Source organism: Salvelinus alpinus, chromosome 2 (genome assembly GCF_045679555.1).
Source record: "Salvelinus alpinus chromosome 2, SLU_Salpinus.1, whole genome shotgun sequence".
Classification (NCBI taxonomy): Eukaryota; Metazoa; Chordata; class Actinopteri; order Salmoniformes; family Salmonidae; genus Salvelinus; species Salvelinus alpinus.
The window spans coordinates 115384922-115402213 of record NC_092087.1 but is presented as its reverse complement, the minus strand read 5'-3'; the positions used below and the strand labels follow the sequence as shown (position 1 = coordinate 115402213).

The window sequence follows — 17292 nt, the reverse complement described above, 5'->3', positions numbered from 1 at the left end:
TTTCAAAGGAAGAGAAAATGTGTCAAAGAATAGTCTTACAAGCATTAAAACATATATATATATATTAAATAAATATTGAAAGATAAATGGCATCGACATACAATTGAATGCAAAATAGAAGAACATATTGGAGAAAGCACTAGCCAATACAGTACTGCCATACAGTAACAGTACTGCCATACAGGCCTAATATCACATTTCAAGATATCTTTGTACACAAATTGTTCAATATTTTATCCGGCTGACTTGAAAGATTATACGCAACATTTTGCTGCGTGGCAATACTGTGTTTGGATTCTGAAGGGCATTTATACTAAAGAGGTAGTCTAGACACTGTATTAATACCATTATGCATTTGAATCCCATCTACAGCTACCATCTAAGATATTAATTTCCCTCCACAAGGGGGCGGACATGTAACGTTTCCAAAATGGGATAGTATTGTCCATGTAACGATTCCAAAATGGGACAGTATTGTCCCTGTAACGTTTCCAAAATGGGACAGTATTGTCCCTGTAACGTTTCCAAAATGGGACAGTATTGTCCATGTAACGTTTCCAAAATGGGATAGTATTGTACATGTAACGTTTCCAAAATGGGATAGTATTGTCCATGTAACGTTTCCAAAATGGGATAGTATTGTCCATGTTACGTTTTGCCCCCTTGTGAGTTAATAGTATTGCATGCTGTAGCAGGCTATATACCTCACTTGCTCACATTGTATATAGACTTATTTTATTTTTCACTGTATTATTGACTATATGTTTGTTTTACTCCATGTGTAACTATGTGTTGTTGTATGTGTCGAACTGCTTTGCTTTATCTTGGCCAGGTCGCAATTGTAAATGAGAACGTGTTCTCAATTTGCCTACCTGGTTAAATAAAGGTTAAATAAAATAAAAATAAAGAGGAAGACCTCCATTGACGATTCAGTTCGTTGTAACATCTCGTCTGGACAGGTCACCGTCCTTAGTTAGTTAACGTTAGCTAGTTCATTATCACAAAAGTGAGAACTGCTCTAGATTGGAAACTTACGTTAATGAGTGTAAAGCCATGTTTGCTTTATGGAAACGATATACAATATATGTGAAATAATATAGTTGAGGGAAATAATCCAAACCTAGTTGTGCCTAGTTAGGACATAACGTTATCTAGCTAGATAACGGTACTGTACTGTAGCTCAAACAACGCCGACGGTCAAACCCGGCTTTCTAATATTTACGGTAATTAACTATAGTAACGTTATGGAAGCTATTCACAGAAAACCATCATTTTCTCCGTTATTAATTATTATGTTATATTATTACTATTATAAATTATTTCGAGACATATTCAGAGCCAAACATCAACCCAACTTAACCATTTTAACTGTTGTCGCATCCAAACTTGTCACCATCGTTTTCAGTTGTAATTGCGAAGTTCCCGGAAGAAGTCCAGCAAACAACGGAGGTTCCTCAATGAACCCACCTTCTAACAAGTTCTTTGAAGAACCTTTTGGGGCTGTTTTTCATTGACCAAGAACCCCACGGTTCTTAGGGGATCTGAGAACAACTCCAGTTGAACCCTTCATTTTTAGAGTTGTAGTCGGCTCTATTTACTCTCATATTCAAAACATGATGATTAGCATCAACGATCAAGTCAGCTGCTGCTGCTCCAATACAGTATGAGGTGAGACGGTGAACTGATGTTGAACCGGCAGTCAGCTGTTGCTGCTCCAATACAGTATGAGGTGAAACGGTGAACTGACGTTGAACCGGGCAGTCAGCTGCTGCTGCTCCAATACAGTATGAGGTGAGACGGTGAACTGACGTTGAACCGGGCAGTCAGCTGCTGCTGCTCCAATACAGTGTGAGGTGAGACGGTGAACTGATGTTGAACTGGGCAGTCAGCTGCTGCTCCAATATAGTATGAGGAGAGACGGTGAACTGACGTTGAACCGGGCAGTCAGCTGCTGCTGCTCCAATATAGTATGAGGTGAGACGGTGAACTGACGTTGAACTGGGCAGTCAGCTGCTGCTGCTCCAATACAGTATGAGGTGAGACGGTGGTGAGACGGTGAACTGACGTTGAACTGGGCAGTCAGCTGCTGCTGCTCCAATACAGTATGAGGTGAGACGGTGAACTGGGCAGTCAGCTGCTGCTGCTCCAATACAGTATGAGGTGAGACGGTGAACTGATGTTGAACCGGGCAGTCAGCTGCTGCTGCTCCAATACAGTACGAGGTGAGACGGTGAACTGGGCAGTCAGCTGCTACTGCTCCAATACAGTATGAGGTGAGACGGTGAACTGACGTTGAATCATAATGAATAAGTTAATTAGTGAAACTGTTAAAAAATAGTATATGGCAAATTAAATATATTACTCTATTGTTATCATATAGAAACATTATGGAATATTGTACATTATATTAAATATATTACGGTATCATGGAATATTGTACATCATATTAAATATATTACTCTATTGTTATCATATAGAAACATCATGGAATATTGTACATCATATTAAATATATTACTCTATTGTTATCATATAGAAACATCATGGAATATTGTACATCATATTAGCATCAACATACATTATTGTTTCATTCAATTTCACATAATAAGGATATTTAATATTTAAAAGTACAGAAGTCAGAACCCATCACCTGCTATATAAAAGAGACAGAAGAAGGCACAATGGTCAATGCTACCTGGGATCCTTGGGACATCCCTACCTAAACCCTAACTTTAACCATTTTAAATGTCAACTTCAATGAGCTAGGGACGTCCCAAGGATGTATCTCTACCTGAAAATACATGATCTAAGTGATTGATAGTTGGTATTCAGCAGTCATAATTCCTTATTTACTTTAATGAACTACTAAAATAGTTATTTTGTCAGACAGCAACTCTACACTTTATTGACTGACTGATCCATTCATCCTTCCATCCCTCCTCAGCCTTCCTCTCCTCTGAAGACCCAGTGAGGGTGGAGCTCAGTCAGAGAGCTGTTGAGGGACTGGTTAGGAAGAACACTTCTACAGCCAGAGAGGTGAGAGGTCACACATGGTTTAGATGGTAAATATTTATGTCCCCTTAGTGGTTCATCACGTCAGCAAAAGGGAATATGTTCCATCATCTATGTTTATTTACATTAGTGCAAATTGTCCACTGATATGGGTGTAATTTCTCACCCCTTTTGGCTGTATGAAAGTTAATTTCCCCTCAGACACACACATTTGTTCTTTGATATTATGAAGGTAATTTATGTAGAATGTACTTTTCCCCACTAATTCACCCCATCTCTTTATATTGCTGATGCATATTCAGTGGCCTGACTGCATCCAGACTATGTCAAGGCCCATCCTGGTAGATCTGAACCTAATGCAGCTTGGAGTGATTGGATGACAGAAGTCACATTTAGGTGCCAGGTGTAACTGAGGCCATAGATGCTCCTTATCCATTACTTTGAGAGTTTTATATAATATGACTAAATGTGTTTCTTTCTGTGTTGCAGGGGCAGTCAAGAAATGGAACAGCAAGGCCACAGAACATGACATAAGCAGAGCTGTGGGAGACCACCTCAAGCCCCTGGTAGAGCCGGGGGTGGTGTTTACCACTCCACCATCAGAGCTGTGGGAGACCACCTCAAGCCCCTGGTAGAGCCGGGGGTGGTGTTTACCACTCCACCAGCAGAGCTGTGGGAGACCACCTCAAGCCCCTGGTAGAGCCGGGGGTGGTGTTTACCACTCCACCAGCAGAGCTGTGGGAGACCACCTCAAGCCCCTGGTAGAGCCGGGGGTGGTGTTTACCACTCCACCAGGCCTTCAGCAGGCTGGAAAAGTGGGATTGATACTGATTTTCATACTAAGATGGACCAAGAGTCTGTTGATATTTTCAAATCAAGCTTTATTTATACAGCACATGTCAGACATGGATGCAACACAATGGCTTCACAGGAAAAAACTAAGAAAAAAAATGAAATATTTAGTACACAACAAACATAAGAGGATAAAAAACAGAAGAATAACAACTGAAAGACAAATGAACATTGCAAGGAAATGCCATTGATTAAAATATAAACAATATGATGCTATATCCAACCCAACCCAAAATATAAGCTTGTTTTTTAGGAGGGGTTCTGAAAGACACTATGGGGGTGTCCACTGAAAGTTGACTAGTAACAACAACTGGGACCTAAAAGACACCCACCATGAGACCCACTAAATCTGCCCAAGAAGAGGAAAAAAAAAGAAAAACTCACACCAAACTTAAAGACAGGAAGTAAACCAAAAAGGGGGAGCAACTAAAGGTGTTTACTTTCCACATCTATCAAGACAACTGGAGCACTGGGCCAGACACTCTTAAATAGAACCTGGACCAGCTCAGGTGAAACACCTTCCCACTAACGAGATGGACAAGCCAGCACAGGTGTAACACATACTGACTAACGAGGTGACACCAATCAGTGCTCCCAAGACACATTTCAGTTGAATGCATTCAGTTGTACAATCAATCAATCAATCAAATGTATTTATAAAGCCCTTCTTACATCAGCTGATGTCACAGAGTGCTGTACAGAAACCCAGCCTAAAACCCCAAACAGCAAGCAATGCAGGTGTAGAAGCACAGTGGCTAGGAAAAACTCCCTAGAAAGACCAGAACCTAGGAAGAAACTTAGAGAGGAACCAGGCTCTGAGGGGTGGCCAGTCCTCTTCTGGCTGTGCCGGGTGGAGATTATAACAGAACATGGCCAAGATGTTCAAACGTTCATAGATGACCAGCAGGGTCAAATAATAATAATCACAGTGGTTGTCGAAGGTGCAACAGGTCAGCACCTCAGGAGTAAATGTCAGTTGGCTTTTCATAGCCAATCCTTCAGAGTATCTCTACAACTTCCATTTCACATAATCATCTACAATGCTTCACCTTCTACAATATAAACATGGTGTCTACTGGCTGTCAACAATTAAAAACAAGAAAAAACACATATTTCTAAATAATAATATACAATCGTATTATTTTTTTCTCCTTTTTCTTTCTATAGAATCCTAGAACTTCTAGAACTCTCGTCTTCCTAAAACTCACTAGCTTCTAGAACTCTCGTCTTCCTAAAACTCACTAGCTTCTAGAACTCTCGTCTTCCTAAAACTCACTAGCTTCTAGAACTCTCGTCTTCCTAAAACTCACTAGCTTCTAGAACTCTCGTCTCCCTAAAACTCACTAGCTCCTAGAACTCTCGTCCCCTTGGAATGAGCCCAAACAAAACTCAAATCAAATAGTATTAGTCACATGGGCCGGATACAACACTGGAACTCTTACTTACGAGCCCCTAACCAACAATGCCGTTTCAAAAAAAATACAGAAAAGAATAAGAGATAAAACTAATCTCCAACACGGGAAAAACGTGTTTGTGAAATTGTGATCATGGTAACTCACTGGCTAAATGCAAAACACAAATCTATTTGACTGCCCACCCTTGATAATCAGCAACCAAGTTGTCCTTAACACAGACATGTCTGATTTCAAGATGAAACTCCTGCGATATCCGTAGTAACTTTCCACCTCACTGCGGAGCTTCTATCTCTTTTCAGGGTTACCTAGATAGGCATGTTGTTGGATATAAAAGCAGGGTAACATTGTCAATATAAATGTACCCAAAAATGTCAAGTTGGTTGCATGAATAACTATGATTACTAAATGTTACATAATTGTAAATATGAAATATCAAAACCAAATGTTCACCCCTTTGTTAATATGTATTGGCAATAATTAACTTAATGGTGAGGCATGGAATAATAAAACATGTATCTTTTGTCAGGCTGAATGTTTGAATATATGAGGTGATTTGAGTCATGCTTCTTCAGTAGTGGAATAAAGACAATTAGCACTTGAATGTTGTCAAGAAATACTGGAGTGATGTCAGATTGTTAATAAAAATTGATTATAGGTGTATCGGCTGCAAGTACGTTGAAATTAAGCAGTTTTCAAGTCATTGAAAAAAATCGACCAGAAAAGACATCTTTTCAACTTTCACTTTCAACTACAACCGAACATATACTGGACGTCAGAAATAGTCTTATTTTCAACGTCTTTTGAATGACATTTTGCTAAATGGGAATAGTGCAATGTCAAAACACAGTTTTAACGTGTCCAAATCAATAACCAATATGCAGAAACAGTTTGAAGTGTTGCATTTTGATTCAAGTGGGTCACCAACATGGTAAGTGTAACACAGCTCTTTTTTGTTAGTCACTTTTTGATAAATCTCATAAATAGTACTCTTTCAATTCAGAGCCTGGATTTTTCCTCTTTTTCCCTAAAATCAATTTAACAAACGATTAGGGTTCTACATTGTGACATCATTAAAATACTCCTTCTACAATGTTAAAACATTCTACATTGTGACATCATTAAAATACTCCTACTACAATGTTAAAACATTCTACATTGTGACATTACTTCATTGATATCATGAAACAACTTCTTCATGTATGTATTTTCTGATGTTTGATCAGAGATCTTTTATAAGAGTATCTCTTGTCACATTGATCACAGCTATAAGGCTTCTCTCCTGTGTGTGTTCTCTGGTGTATAGTCAGATAGCTAGATGTAGTAAAACTCTTCCCACACTGATCACAGCTGTAAGGTTTCTCTACTGTGTGTGTTCTCTTGTGTATTGTCAGACGACCAGATGAAAGAAAACTCTTCCCACATTGATCACAGCTATGAGGTTTATCTCCTGTGTGTGTTCTCTGGTGTATAGTCAGATTGCTAGATTGACCAAAACTCTTCCCACATTGACCACAGCTATAAGGTTTCTCTCCTGTGTGTGTTCTCTGGTGTCTAGTCAGATTGCTAGATGCAGTAAAACCCTTCCCACATTGATCACAGCCATAAGGTTTCTCTCCTGTGTGTGTTCTCTGGTGCACTGTCAGATGGCCAGAAGTAGAAAAACTCTTCCCACATTGATCACAGCCATAAGGTTTCTCTCCTGTGTGAGTTCTCTGGTGTATAGTCAGATAACTAGATGAAGTAAAACTTTCCCCACATTGATCACAGCCATAAGGTTTCTCTCCTGTGTGAGTTCTCTGGTGTATAGTCAGATAACTAGATGAAGTAAAACTTTCCCCACATTGATCACAGCCATAAGGTTTCTCTCCTGTGTGAGTTCTCCGGTGTCCTGTCAGGCTGCTTAGCTGAGTAAAACTCTTCCCACATTGATCACAGCTATAAGGTTTCTCTCCTGTGTGTGTTCTCTGGTGTATAGTTAGATAGCCAGATGTAGTAAAACTCTTCCCACATTGATCACAGCTATAAGGTTTCTCTCCTGTGTGTCCCCGTCGGTGTACTATCAGGTTGCTTAGATGAGTAAAACTCTTCCCACATTGATCACAGGCATAAGATTTCTCTCCTGTGTGTGTTCTCTGGTGTGCAGTCAGATGGCTAGAATTAGCAAAACTCTTCCCACATTGATCACAGCTGTAAGGTTTCTCTCCTGTGTGTGTTCTCTGGTGTATAGTTAGATTACCAGATGTAGTAAAACTCTTCCTACAGTGATCACAGCTATAAGGTTTCTCTCCTGTGTGTGTTCTCTGGTGTATAGTTAGATTACCAGATGTAGTAAAACTCTTCCTACAGTGATCACAGCTATATGGTTTCTCTCCTGTGTGTCCCCGCCGGTGTACTATCAGGTTGCTTAGATGAGTAAAACTCCTCCCACATTGATAACAGCCAAAAGGTTTCTCTCCAGTGTGTGTTCTATGGTGGGATTTCAGGGAGCGTGACTGAGTAAAACTCTTCCCACATTGATCACAGCTATAAGGCTTCTCTCCTGTGTGTACTTGCTGGTGTATTATAAGTTCCGATGAAGATTTGCAACATTTCCCACAGTCAGAGCAGCAATGAGATTTCTTCCCTGTGGATCTCTGCTGGTGTTTCTTGAGTTCTGATGTGGAGAGACTCTTCTCTGCCTCGTCAGCATCATGATGTTGTTGAGACTCCCCAGAGGATCCACGATAGTCCCGTCTCTCTCCTGTGTGAATGACAATGTCAGACAGAAGGTTAAAGGCCCACAACAGCAGAAATCCACTGTTAATTTGAGGTAAAAGGTGATACCCATGAAGTTGTACAACAATTGACGCCTGTTAAATTATTTGACAATTGTCTTGTTTTCTCGTTTTCACAGTAGTAACATCGATGATTGTAGGCTCGAAATAAGTTATTAAAGTTGTTGAAATCCTAAGCAGTGTGCCAGATGACTTTTGGTCTCCAATATAGGCCCCTTTCTGTGTTTGTAAAATTGCGGCAGGAGGGCGATGCAACACAATTCGGTTGCAGAAACTCCTCCCTGCTAATGAGGAAACCACTAGTTATGGATGTAGTATATCTGGTAATGAGGAAACCACTAGTTATGGATGTAGTATATCTGGTAATGAGGAAACCACTAGTTATGGATGTAGTATATCTGGTAATGAGGAAACCGCTAGTTATGGATGTAGTATATCTGGTAATGAGGATACCACTAGTTATGGATGTAGTATATCTGGTAATGAGGATACCACTAGTTATGGATGTAGTATATCTGGTAATGAAGAAACCACTAGTTATGGATGTAGTATATCTGGTAATGAGGAAACCACTAGTTATGGATGTAGTATATCTGGTAATGAAGAAACCACTAGTTATGGATGTAGTATATCTGCCTGGAACAAAAATGGTGAGCAAAGATTTTAGTTTTCCACAATGTATTATGAATATTACAGCACAAGATCAGGAGTGCTACTGAAGGAAACTCACATTAAGTTCTGGTGTCTATTCACTAATTCACCACCATGGGGGAAAACTCAGGGGAGTTCTCATAGGCTAACAGCAATAATAGCCTCCTTTATACTTATAAAACACTTCAACCAGTAAAATGTTCTTAGGCTTTGCCATCAGCTTGACAATGAGGGTTTGTACACTAAGTGTTTGACAAATTGGCCCATAACTTCACCAAACAATAACATAGACCTACTGTAGGACCCATAACTTCACCTAATAACAACATAGACCTACTGTAGAACCCATAACTTCACCTAACAATAACAGACCTAGGACTATAAACAATTTAATATTTCAGGTGAAACATGGAAACTAAAATGTCTTTGTCGTGACATTACATAACCTGGTCACCAGATAATTTTGTGAATAATCCCACTAGGCTACTCTGTAATGTGTTGTCATTCTAAATGTCCTGAATAACGGAAAATAGCTCTGTGTGTTGTACAATAGCCTATCCATCAAGGAACAGTTCTCTACACATTATGAGCAAAGTATCTCTATGTCCAAACAGACAAACTAGACACTACTGTAAATCAAGCAGACAATAATACATTATAAACATCAATTTGTTAGGGATGTTGGATCCAACATGGAGCACGGCATAACTGTCTTTACCAGAGTAATGAATGAAGAAGCACTTTGGTTGTTGTTGCATGTCGTGATGTTTGTCATTTGACTGTCATTCAGAAAATTATTTCCTGGATCAGCTGATGATAGATGAACATGTGACTAACTAAACAGCTTCAGTATTAAGAATGATGTGTAATTATTGAAGAACCGCGTTAATGACAGTATCCATTTGGGTGTCAATAAAGTTAAGGTGACTCTCAGTTAAAACCATTGGATTTAGCAAACTCTGAAGTTATTTAGGATTTCTGTTTTCCCAGCGTAACATAAGGAGACACCAAATGCGTCAGGTTTGTCAATTTATTCATTGTCTTTCATTTGAAACACTCCTGTCAATGTTGAGTAAGGACGCACACCTGATTACGCATATAGAAGTAGGATTAGTCTACCTGGCCTGAGCGCAAATGAAGGCCGATAAATGTGCACAATTGGGGATGTCTGATAGTATTTCTGATTGTCTTAATGCACCACTAATGAGTTCTGGAGCTTCTCAAAGCACATTTCTCTTCACCTCTAACAGCATGTAAACAAAGTCTAATCAAAATCAATTTCAAATGACAATAGTTCCTTAAAGTATTTGAAAAACATTTCCAGCTCTATTCCTTTCGATAACCACTCGGCACAAAAGGGAAAAACGTAATGCTCTGATCCAGTGGAAATGTCAAAACACCCGATTACTTCTTATCCCTTTCACAAATAGCCTACAGCTGTGTCGGTCGAGAACTCACTGGCGCGGGAAACTGAGGGCCCAGAATATTTTATACAATGTTTCAAGTTTGTTGTAGACAGGCCATGTGCAGCCAAAGTGATTTCTGGGATATTTTTATCAGGATATTTTCTAAATGCAGAATGCAATGTTTTTATGTGTTGGCTTTATGTAGGCTATCTTTTACATAGTGGGCTATAAAAGTTACTTTTAGATTTGTATAATTTTCATTTATATAGAATGTAGATTAATCACAGACAATGATTTTGAGATACTATTATAAATTAAATGAAACTGTTCCAGTAAAATGAACATATGAAAATCATAACTGGCACCAGATCAGTAGAAATGGTAAGATACATTTGCACTCCAAATGTAGGTTGCTGACTGCTTGTGTAGCCGATTACCAGCAACGTCAGAATTTATGAAGGACAGCAAGAGGAGGTGGATCGGGAAGAGTTTATTCTCTTCTGGTTGGGCGTTATTGATGTAATGGCATGAAAATAAATGCTGAATATTATACAATGACTTATCAACAGCTCTAACAATTTGACCCCCACAGGAAATCTACACTGGCAATTCTAGAATATACTATATAGCCCAGAAACCTGGTTAAACTATAATTATGACATCATGGATGAATTCTAGAATATACTATATATCCTAGAAACCTGGTTAAACTATCATTATGACATCATAGATGAATTCTAGAATATACTATATATCCTAGAAACCTGGTTAAATTATCATTATGACATCATGGATGGCCAGTCCTTGTATTCATAGTGTAGTGAATTCAGGGGGTAGCCCTGAACTGGACTCAAACCTGGGTCCAGCGACTGTCAAGCCAACACCTTAACTGTTACACCAAGATGTCTGAACTTCTTGACGAGGTCCCTAGGTTTTGTGTTAAGGTTGATACAATAGCTTTCTCTATGAATTTGAGTGGTTACATTTCTCCAGCCCCATCCCTCAGCTGTTTACCAAACCAAGTCTCTGGGCAGCCATTTTGTTTCTGTTTAAATCCTAGGTTGCCCTTTTTAAAAAAGCCACACAACAATCAATCAACCAATCTGCAGTCAACCAATAACAAAGCTGTAATTCCACCACTGTTTTGGTAATAAGATGATGGATGGGGCTGGAGAAATGTAACTAGTCTCAAATTCATAGACAGACTATGGATGCAAAGGACTGACCATCCATGATATCAACATTAGCGTTTTAACCATGTTGAGGCTTTACAGTGTTGGTTTACATAGTTTTACCCTGTTTTTAGGATATAGGATACAGTGTTTGTTCTTGTCAACATTGCTATTGGACCAGGTCTCTCTTGGAAAGATTCTCAATGACAAAAAAACTGTATAAATAAAGGTAAAATAAATAAAAAATTCAAAACATGTTGAGGCTATACAGTGTTGATTTACACTGTTTCTAAACATTGGAGTAAAAAAGCTTATTAGGGGTTCTGATGGGGTACAACAGTTGAACTAAGCTCATGAGGCATGTGTTATATTCTTCAAGAATCAATGGCTATAAATAAATAATTTAAAAGTCACAATATGGATGTAGCAATTGCAGATTTCCCCTTTAACACCAAACATCAGTTCAACAACTGCAGAGTTTGTGCCTCTGTATTTAAGACAGTACTTACTTTTGTTAATCAGGGCCCGGTTTCTCAAAACCATCTTATGGCTAAGTTCACCGTTAGAACCATTGGATGCCTTAAGATGCGTTTGGGGAACCGGGCCCAGATATCCAGTTTCCTCCTCTTCTTCCTCCTCCTTTTTCAATGTGACAGCCATATCCTCCTCCTCCACTCCATAAACTGCATCCTCCTCTTTCTCCTCTTCTTTCACAGTAACATCCTCCTCATGTATCACTCTGAACGCGTCTTCCTCTTCTTTTACTGTAACATCTTTCTCTTCTTCTTTCACTGTAACAGCCTCACCCTCTACTTTATGATTTACTGTGACATCCTCCTCTTTCACGATAATGTTCAGCCCCATAGCTTCTTGCTCCGTCCAGCAGAAATCCTCTTCTTTAACAGGAGGAGAGAAGTTTAGTGAGCTCATGGTCGGGGATAACAGCTAGCTAGCATTAGCGTAGTGCTAGGCTAATTTATCAAGCCAACTCAGTTAGCTGACTAACAACAACTTAAATATGAAATGAAAAGTAGATACGATATAATTGTGTGGATTACACAGTGGCTGTACACCGACATAGTCCAAAGAACTTCAATATTTCGGCTATTTTGACTAGCAAGCTACCAAGGTGTCTGACTAGCTGTTGATGTTGAAGAAGCGTCCCGTCCACTAGATTATACGTCACAGTGGCAGAATCACCTGAAAGACGCACATCGCCATCTGCTGACTGGAGTTGGTATCGCAGTTGAGAAAATACTTTCAGACAAAAAGCTAAAAAACGACTGCCCCTAAAAACCAAAGACTCCCTTTGAAAACGGGCGATGTGTCATCAGAAACATTTATTATAGTGTAAAAATGTACTACAAAGTGTAGCTAAATAGAATAACATTGGTCATACCCACTCAGCCCGTGACGTCCAAGGACGTCGAATTATGGGCCATATCAGGTCTGTCTGTTGTGGCCACTATTTCGCCCCAAAATACTAATCCCAAATTGGGCTGTGTATAACTATGTAAATGTCTCTCGGACAAGGTGACTTTCATCAATATACACTCTAAAAAGTAAAGGTTCCTGGAGTATCCTTTAGGGGTTCTTCAAATTGAAACTGTGGGGGAACCCCTAAAAGTTATTTGAAGAACCTTTTGTGGGAACCCCTATAAGTTCTTTGAAGAACCCCTTATCAGGGTTCCTCAAAGAACCTTTTGGGGTATTTTTTTTTTAACTCCCTGTCCACCCTCCCTCCATTATAAAAACATATTTTAATAACAATATTGATTTAAATAATTCATTGTTTATTTAGTGGCACCACAAATGTGAATTAATATTTACCAAACAATTTACCAAACAAAACACATTACAAAATTTCAAAATTTCTGCAGACATGTCAGACCATAATAAATAATACATTTACTTTGTATAGTGCTTTTCATGACATTTAAATATATATAAATAATGATGTACAATAAAAACAACATACATTAAAAATGAATCATAGGTAAACTAACAATATTGTAGACTTGATGCTAAATACAGATTTTTCAGGTTTAGTGTGTATATCGTATCCACTTAGTTATGTTAGGAAGTTTTCCATCTTTATGACCGGCCCTGGTAACTTCACCCCAACTTCTCTTCTCCCAGAACACAGTAACTTAACAACATCAGTGTTTTTCTGACATTTTGGGGAAATTTAAGGGGAAATAGAAAATACAGCCGTAGCAGAGCCCCAAGTCCCATGGGGACGTCCTCGAGGGCGTGGATGTTCTCCCCATCAAAGGCCAGCGGGATTTAGCAGGATGATGTCCTCACCCCTACCTTGCCTCTCTACCTCTGATAGCCCTTGAATTCTCTTGACTTCTCTCGAGTCCTAGTAAAGTAAAGCAATGATCTTACTACACTTGCTAATTTTATTACAAAATACATCAGAGAAAGGGAAGAAATAAGAGCAAATACCTCTTCTGTATTGTCCTTCAGGGACTGTCAAAATAGCAGGATGATGTCCTCACCCCTGCCTTGCCTCTCTACCTCTGATAGTCCTTGAATTCTCTTTTTGTCTATATCCATTCCATGGACTTGAATCATTTCTGAGAAGATCTGAAAAGATCATTTGCACACATTTGTATGCTAATAGATGTCAGTTTGTATTGACTGCTATGTAGGTTAAATGTACACTTCAAATGCAGCTGTCCTACAACAGATCTGTACCTTCTTCTTGATCCCAATTGCATTGTGTCCATGTTCTGTCCTATAAGAATTTCAGAGGAAGAGAAAATGTGTCAAGCAATTAAATATATATATTAAATAAATATTGAAAGATAAATGGCATTGACATACAATGTAATGTAAAATAGAAGAACATATTGGAGAAAGCACTAGCCAATACAGTACTGCCATACAGTAACAGTACTGCCATACAGGCCTAATATCACATTTCAAGATATCTTTGTACACAAATTGTTCAATATTTTATCATTATACAAAAGAGGTAGTCTAGACACTGTAATAATACCATTATGCATTTGAATCCCATCGACAGCTACCATCTAAGATATTAATTTCCCTCCACAAGGGGGCGGACATGTAACGTTTCCAAAATGGTATAGTGTTGTCCATGTAACGTTTCCAAAATGGGATAGTATTGTCCATGTAACGTTTCCAAAATGGGATAGTATTGTACATGTAACGTTTCCAAAATGGGATAATATTGACCATGTAACGTTTCCAAAATGGGATAGTATTGTACATGTAACATTTCCAAAATGGGATAGTATTGTCCTTTTAACGTTTCCAAAATGGGATAGTATTGACCATGTAACGTTTCCAAAATGGGATAGTATTGTCCATGTAACGTTTCAAAATGGGATAGTATTGTACATGTAACGTTATGCCCCCTTGTGAGTTAATAGTATTGCATGCTGTAGCAGGCTATATAAAGAGGAAGACCTCCATTGACGATTCAGTTCGTTGTAACATCTCGTCTGGACAGGTCAACGTCCTTAGTTAGTTAACGTTAGCTAGTTCATTATCACAAAAGTGAGAACTGCTCTAGGATGGTAACTTACGTTAATGAGTGTAAAGCCATGTTGGCTTTATGGAAACGATATACAATATATGTGAAAGAATATAGTTGAGGGAAATAATCCAAACCTAGTTGTGCCTAGTTAGGACATAACGTTAGCTAGCTAGATAACGGTACTGTACTGTAGCTCATACAACGCTGACGGTCAAACCCGGCTTTCTAATATTTACGGTAATTAACTATAGTAACGTTATGGAAGCTATTCACAGAAAACCATCATTGTCTTCGTTATTCATTATTAGTATGTTATATTATTATATAAATTATTTCGAGACATATTCAGAGCCAAACATCAACCCAATCATTTTAACTGTTGTCACATCCAAACTTGTCACCATCGTTTTCAGTTGTAATTGCGAAGTTCCCGGAAGAAGTCCAGCAACAACGGAGGTTCCTCGATGAACCCACCTTCTAACAAGTTCTTTGAAGAACCTTTTGGGGCTGTTTTTCATTGACCAAGAACCCTACGGTTCTTAGGGGATCTGAGAACAACTCCAGTTGAACCCTTCATTTTTAGAGTTGTAGTCGGCTCTATTTACTCTCAGATTCAACACATGATGATTAGCATCAACGATCAAGTCAGCTGCTGCTGCTCCAATACAGTATGAGGTGAGACGGTGAACTGATGTTGAACCGGGCAGTCAGCTGCTGCTGCTCCAATACAGTATGAGATGAGACGGTGAACTGATGTTGAATCATAATGAATAAGTTAATTAGTGAAACTGTTAAAAAATAGTATATGGCATATAATAGTATACGGAATGTTGTACATCATATTAAATATATTACTCTATTGTTATCATATAGAAACATCATGGAATATTGTACATCATATTAAATATATTACTCTATTGTTATCATATAGAAACATCATGGAATATTGTACATCATATTAGCATCAACATACATTATTGTTTCATTCAATTTCACATTCAATTTCACATAATAAGGATATTTCATATTTTCAAGTTTTTTTCAAGTTCAGAAATCAGAACCCATCACCTGCTATGTAAAAGAGACAGAAGAATGCACAATGGTCAATGCTATCCGGGATCCTTGGGACATCCCTACCCTAAACCCTAACCTTAACCATTTAAATGTCAACTTCAACGGGCTAGGGACTTCCCAAGGATGTATCTCCACCTGAAAATAAATGATCTAAGTGATTGATAGTTGGTATTCAGCAGTCGTAAAGACTTATTTACTAAAATGAACTACTAAAATAGGGATTTTGTCAGACAGCAGCTCTACACTTTATTGACTGACTGATCCATTCTTCCATCCCTCCTCAGCCTTCCTCTCCTCTGAAGACCCAGTGAGGGTGGAGCTCAGTCAGAGAGCTGTTGAGGGACTGGTTAGGAAGAAGACTTCAACAGCCAAAGAGGTGAGAGGTCACACATGGTTTAGATGGTAAATATTTATGTCCCCTTAGTAGTTCATCACGTCAGCTAAAGGGAATATGTTCCATCTATGTTTATTTACATTAGTGCAAATTGTCCACTGATATTGGTGAAATTTCTCACCCCTTTTGGCTGTATGAAAGTTAATTTCCACTCAGGCACACACATTTGTTCTTCGCTATTATGAAGGTCATTTGTGTAGAATGTACTTTTCCCCACTCATTCACCCCACCTCTTTACATTGCTTATTTATATTCAGTGGCCTGACTGTCAAAGGCCCATCCTGGTAGATCTGAACCTAATTCAGCTTGGAGTGATCGGATGACAGAAGTCACATTTAGGAGCCAGGTGTAACTGAAGCCATAGATGCTCCATATCCATTACTTTGAATGTTTTATATAATATGACAATGTGTTTATTTCTGTGTTGCAGGGGCAGTCAAGAAATGGAACGGCAAGGCCACAGAACATGACATAAGCAGAGCTGTGGGAGACCACCTCAAGCCCCTGGTAGAGCCGGGGGTGGTGTTTACCACTCCACCAGCAGAGCTGTGGGAGACCACCTCAAGCCCCTGGTAGAGCCGGGGGTGGTGTTTACCACTCCACCAGCAGAGCTGTGGGAGACCACCTCAAGCCCCCGGTAGAGCCGGGGGTGGTGTTTACCACTCCACCAGCAGAGCTGTGGGAGACCACCTCAAGCCCCCGGTAGAGCCGGGGGTGGTGTTTACCACTCCACCAGCAGAGCTGTGGGAGACCACCTCAAGCCCCTGGTAGAGTCGGGGGTGGTGTTTACCACTCCACCAGCAGAGCTGTGGGAGACCACCTCAAGCCCCTGGTAGAGCCGGGGGTGGTGTTTACCACTCCACCAGCAGAGCTGTGGGAGACCACCTCAAGCCCCTGGTAGAGCCGCGGGTGGTGTTTACCACTCCACCATCAGAGCTGTGGGAGACCACCTCAAGCCCCTGGTAGAGCCGGGGGTGGTGTTTACCACTCCACCAGGCCTTCAGCAGGCTGGAAAAGTGGGATTGATCTGTT

The 17292-nt window shown here is 39.5% G+C and overlaps 1 protein-coding gene and 1 long non-coding RNA gene across 2 annotated transcripts in view; one reads left to right on the top strand and one right to left on the bottom strand.

The window, feature by feature from the left end:
- The window catches only part of LOC139550484 (uncharacterized), a 182593-nt gene that overhangs the window by 18171 nt on the left and 147130 nt on the right, over positions 1 to 17292 (top strand). The gene's annotated exons all lie outside the window — the stretch shown is intronic.
- On the bottom strand, positions 3876 to 12520 carry LOC139547874 (zinc finger protein 271-like). The gene is made up of 2 exons (XM_071357023.1): positions 11791 to 12520; positions 3876 to 8018 (listed from the first exon to the last, which is right to left on the bottom strand). The coding sequence occupies exons 1-2, from the start codon at positions 12209 to 12211 to the stop codon at positions 6472 to 6474; spliced, it is 1968 nt and encodes a 655-aa protein (XP_071213124.1). The 5' UTR covers positions 12212 to 12520; the 3' UTR covers positions 3876 to 6471.